General features: G+C 40.7%; 1 protein-coding gene across 1 annotated transcript; it reads left to right on the top strand.

The window, feature by feature from the left end:
* The first annotated feature begins 1,378 nt into the window (after positions 1-1,378).
* Positions 1,379-3,666, top strand: LOC142468345 (serine/threonine-protein kinase SBK1-like). Its single transcript, XM_075574831.1, has 3 exons — positions 1,379-1,541; positions 2,319-2,521; positions 2,710-3,666. The coding sequence occupies exons 1-3, from the start codon at positions 1,379-1,381 to the stop codon at positions 3,664-3,666; spliced, it is 1,323 nt and encodes a 440-aa protein (XP_075430946.1).
* Positions 3,667-5,749: the final 2,083 nt, after the last annotated feature.

Genomic DNA, 5,749 nt, shown 5'->3' on the forward strand with positions numbered 1-5,749 from the left:
TTTATTGGACAAACATAAGAATTCTTCATATATTTTGCTCTTCGTGAGACTTCAATGTCCACATGTCTCTGATTCTGCTGTTTTACCTTCTCTGCCTAAAGAAGAGAGATGTAAGCGTTTGAAAGCTTATAAAAATAACATCTGTAATAAACCCTTGTGCTGGTTCCAAAATGTATCATAACATTGGGTTTTCTCAATTTACTATTTTTAATAGTTGTTTTTTATTCAATTAGTTTTACCATAAAACCTGATTCCTGCTTACAGTATAATTATAAGAAAGATCTTACGAGGTATTATTTGTGTGTAGAAACTGCCATTCTATAGAAACATTAACAGTTTGGGCTACTCCTAATACCACTAATCAATGGATACTTAATGTGCACAATTCAGGGATAAGGGTGGGGTCCCACTGTAGATCTGTTACATTAACACCTAATTATTTAACAATGCCTAGTATGCTAATATGTGAGTCACATGACTTACAAGGTTTCCACCCCACAATGCAGTGGTCTAAATAAATAGTGCCACTCTACAGATTCACTTTCACAAGTGCCTGGTGATCCTCTGGAGGACTCTTCTGCAGGACCCTGAGCTGGAGAATCCATCAGACACTGAGACACAAATTATAGACCCACAGTCAAAGGATTGTCATATCGCTACAGCAAGCTTTGTTATATCATCTGAAAGAAGAGGTAAGTGATTTATGAGCTTTGTTATATATTGGCAAAAACATTGATATTAAATGTTTTGTGTTTGTAATAAGACCAGATGGACTATTTCCCATTTCATTCTATGGCCCCTAATCAATATGCTGTGTGGTCATTTGTACTTGTCAGAGAGGCTCTGAGATCTGTTTAGAGGAATGAATCGTGGTCACTAGAGATGTGCCAATGTCCCCAATTTTGGCTCACAAAAACTTTAGCAAAATGTTTAAGTATATTGTAAATTTGTGACATTTTCACACACATACTGTATCCTCTCACCCTTCCTTACTCTTCTCCCTCTCTCCCTTTTCTCTCCCTCGCTCCAATGTCACTCTTTGTAGTCTGGATGAATGTTCATAGTTTTGTGACACTTTTGCTACTAGCAAATATCCAATATTCTCACGTAATATACAACATTTTTCCTATTACAATCCCAGACCATAATGTATTTTGTGGTCTCTTATTTTCTATGAGATCAAAACTGTGTGGTAATAGGGACACATTCATTTTCATTAATATTTTTTAAACACAGTGGTTATTACAATGTAACTCATTTAGATATATTAGTTAGATTACACAGACTGCAATACTATTGTATTAGAAAGTTAAGATATTTATAAAAACTACTGATTAAATATAACTAATTACAATTCCTTGATTTACAGGTGTGAACAATGGCTTCAAATGTGTCAGATATTGAGCTTATCCTAGAAGGACTGGTGACCTTAACATCCCAAAGCCTGCAGCATGCAGAGCTGCAGGAACACGTCCAGGTCATAAAGGAGCTTGGCAGGGGGTCTTATGGTTCAGTGATGATGGTAAAGGACAAAAACACAGGTGAGTGATCAAATTGCCATCCATGTCTTAAGATCTTGCTGTTCATTCATGTACAAAATGTGGCCACCAAGGGCTTTACTCCCACATGTTGTGTAGTATCCCCTTCACTAGGAGTTAGCCAGGGAGTTGGACAGAGGTTTCACCAGGGAAGCAAATGAATAACATAGATAGTATCAAGTCAAATCTGGCGAAACACGTGCCCACCATATTGGGAATATTTGAGCTAATAGAGATGGTTAGACTAGAAAATATGTGATTGGACCACATCCATCAAGACGAAGTTCCCAGCCATACCCTGTGATTAAGTCTCCAGTGCCCTCCCTAAAACCCCACAAACTAGTGCCCCTATTCGGTCAGGCCCGGGAATAGTAGCAGATATTAATAATGCAATGAGTGTTAGTATTTTGGCAGTGCATCCATTCACCATCCTGTCTGATTCACTGACAGGTACAGGTGGACCTCTTTGTTACTGCTCTCTGGCACTCCTAAAAGCCCAACTGCTACCCAGGTGTAGTTAGTGAGCGCACCCCATTGGTCTTTATAAAAGATGCATACATATATGTATACACAAACTTCTTTATTCATATGTAGCACTGATGCTGTACTCTGCACTTTACAATGTAATATACAGAACTGCACTGATAAAACAGGGGTGAGGATCAATACATGGACAAATGCTGCAGACATAATTGTAACTTACATAGAGCTCACAGTATACGCAGTGAGTGCACATTTAATGTATTCACAACTAAGCACGACTTCCTCTCCTCCTTACAGATAAGATGATGGCTATGAAACTCCTGGATAAGAAAAGAACAACACAGAGAGGCTTCCTCATGGAGTTCAGTGTGTCCTTCTTCCTCTCATCTCATCCCAATGTCATCGGGAGCTATGGTCTAGCCTTCCAGACCTGTGAACACTTCGTCTTTGCCCAGGAGCTCTCACCAGTTGGTGATCTCCTCTCACTCATTCAGGCTCCTGTAAGTAGGAAGTCACGTACCATAATAGTTCTACAAGTACAATTGCAGTTACACTGAGACCTGTTAGATGTAGCAATATGGAAATGTTGTTTTCCCTTTAAGCTGCACTTTTGATAAACATTGCAGAAATCTTACAATATGGAAAATACTTGTTATTGACCGTTAATGACATGCATTTTATATTTCAGGTTGGGATCCCAGAAGCTGCAGCAAAGCGATGTGCAGTTCAGATCTCCAGTGCACTGGAATTTATGGAAAGCAAAGGACTAGTTCACCGGGACATTAAACCCGACAACATTCTAGTGTTTGATAAAGAATGTCACTGTATTAAAGTGAGTGACTTTGGTCTCACACATCTCCAAGGAACTGCTATCAGACCCCTGAAAGGAAAAGTACCTTACATGTCCCCTGAGGTGTGTCAACTCGCAAAGAGTGACACCTTGGAGGCTGATTCCAGTATCGATGTTTGGGCTTTTGGAGTGGTTCTCTTCTGCTTGCTCACTGGTGAGTTTCCATGGCGGGTGGCTCTTCCCACAGATCAAAGGTACAGCAGGTTTGCAGACTGGCAAAATAGCCCCATAGTTGCTGACCCAGCATCCCCATGGAACAGACTGACCACCGCAGTACTGAAAATGTTTCGTACCCTATTGGCAATAGATCCTAAAGAGAGGAGCAAAGCTACAGAAGTCTTGAACTATATTAGTGAGTCTTGGAAAACAGATATTCCCCATTCAAGTGGAATAAGTCTGGATGACACGGAGACAGAGATTAGCAGCATTTTAACTGTGGACACTAATATGGAAGAATCCTACAGTGACTCAGCCGAGGAAGACACTCTTTCTGCAGAATCATTTGTCATGGAAATAGATGATAAGTGTCAAACTGAGGTCAGATGTGTTATTTCTGAGCATGACGCCTCATCCAATTTGAGCTCATGTGTAAAGAAAGAGCAACTGTGCATGTTACACGACAGTGATTCCACTCTCTCTTGCTCCAGCAGGTTGTCCTCTCATTCTGCAGCTGGATGTTTTGTGGCTCATTTTGAGATTGCACCAGATCAATGGCAGGATGACATAGCAGGTCAGGTAATACTGATGGATGACCATACATCACTGTATGTAGGAGCCGAAGTGGAACTTATGTGAGCAAAGGAAAATATCCAACTGTTTGTCTTGTCCAACATCAGAGGAGAGAAGTATGTGTACTTTTGTCTCATCACATTAATAAGGTAAGTGTGTTCATTTGTCGATAGTAATCTGATGTACATATAAGAGATTGGGGTCTTACAGGGCTGTTGATGCATGAGTAAGTGTGTCAGAAGTGGCAGATAATTGTGCATAGTTAGCTGTGTTGAGGGTAGAAGGTGCATGGTATGAAATAGCACTGGTGTCTTGTAATAGCGTGGAAGGGATATATCTGGAGGGTGATGAGTGTTGGGGTCTGTGAGAGATGTGTTTAAGGGATGTAGATGCATATCATGAAAAATAGGTACATGAGGCTGGTGGAAGTACGTCACGGAGCGACTGCCAGAGACTGGTGGCCGTGTGAATGCAATGCTTATTGGAAATGGTCTATCGTGCTCATCCCAGGGAGTGTTTCTCACTCTTGTCTGTTTCTCCTCGATCTCCCTGTGGCTTTTTTACCGATGAAACGTCTGCTCAGTCCTACCCCACTTTTGCTGTTCCGAGGAGACTTTGGTACATAACTTCACTTGGTATTTCTCTGGATGTTTTGGGAGTTTAGAAAAATTCCTTTACGACAGGAAAATAGTCACCCCCTACTTATTCCCTTTTTCTGAGTGACAAGGTGATTATGATGTCATCATTAGACAAACCCCTAAGGATGAAAGTGGCAGCAGGTTTAAGACGCTTTGGCCAAAGGGTTAAACTAAATGACCCTTTTTTCAAGAGAATATATACTGTAGGTATTGCACTGTGTATTTTTGTCACATTGGAAGTAGCTTTGGCATCTTTGTCTTTTTTTGTTGTATACATTTAGCCACGCCCACTAGCACTCCTTTTTGACACTTGTATATTATGTGGTAATGGTAGGGTTTCTCAGAGCTTGTTGGGTATCTGTGTTTATTAACTGCGTGACTCTGGTCTCAGCTGCTTTTGGGAGGGTAGTGGCCCCTCCCCCCCCCCCACCCCAAGGTTTAAGCTTGCCCCTCTCCACTTTTCAAGTTGGCAGGTCAGTTTCATTTTGCCAGGTTACGGACCAGCCATAACATACATACATATACATACATATACATACATATATATGAAATGTCTTATGTGTGAATGTGTGTGAACACCACCACCCTACATCACTTAATGTGCCCAATTCATTGATAAGGGTGTGGTTCCATGGTAGATATGGTGACTAGGAATGTCAGTAACACCTAATCCCTTTCACAATGCCTATTATGGTAATGTTTGAGTCACAAGATTCACAGGTTTTCAGGCCACAATGCAATGGTGTAAATAAATCATCCCAGTCTACAAAGAGGAGGAAGTTTCACTTTCACAAGTGTCTGGTGATCCTCCAAATCAAAGGATTAGCATCTCTACAGCAAGCTGTGACATGGTAGGTGGATTATTCGTTTTTTTTTACCGTATGTTGGTAAAAATGTGAATCTTACAAATGTTTCCTATTGTAATGTGGCCATTTTGAATGTGACCATTTTGACCTCTCTTTGCACTTTCTTCTAAGGTCCCTAATCAATATGCTCTTAACCAACTCTCGATGTCATGGAATCTCTGAGCTCCATTTAGAGGGATGGTTGTCTCTAAAGCTCTGCCAATGTCCCCGTTCCGTTCCCCAAACATTTAGCCCCATTTTGAAGTCTTTCGCATATTCATAGATATGATTGCAAACCTATACTCTCCTCCTCCGTGTCTACTCATCCATCTTGTTACCCCTGATGGAGCCCATCTTCCTCACTATTTTAAGACATAGAACCTTCTAGATTTGAGGAGGTTATTATTTTCAATGTCTTATTACTGTATGTTTTCTCAAACTGTTGGTCTTCATAATAAATAAGGACTCTCCTGTTACTCTTTCCGAACCAGTCTCCATGCCCTGATTGTACTTTTTCACTCTGCAGGGCGCTTCCTGTCTGCATTATGTTATTTCCAAGCGTGTACAGCACATTGCTGTTTTGAGGCCACCATTTTGAAATCTTTGTTGGATAACAATGTATCTTTTTTTTCCAGGTAGCTTCTGATTTCTGGCTCCCATCTTTCA

Source organism: Ascaphus truei, chromosome 1 (genome assembly GCF_040206685.1).
Source record: "Ascaphus truei isolate aAscTru1 chromosome 1, aAscTru1.hap1, whole genome shotgun sequence".
Lineage (NCBI taxonomy): Eukaryota > Metazoa > Chordata > Amphibia > Anura > Ascaphidae > Ascaphus > Ascaphus truei.

Excerpts from the sequence above, each read along its gene's own strand:
- LOC142468345 (XM_075574831.1), top strand. The coding sequence starts at position 1,379 with ATGGCTTCAAATGTGTCAGATATTGAGCTTATCCTAGAAGGACTGGTG. Across the intron at positions 1,542-2,318 it reads GGTAAAGGACAAAAACACAG|ATAAGATGATGGCTATGAAA; the intron begins GTGAGTGATCAA and ends TCCTCCTTACAG. Across the intron at positions 2,522-2,709 it reads TCTCACTCATTCAGGCTCCT|GTTGGGATCCCAGAAGCTGC; the intron begins GTAAGTAGGAAG and ends TTTATATTTCAG.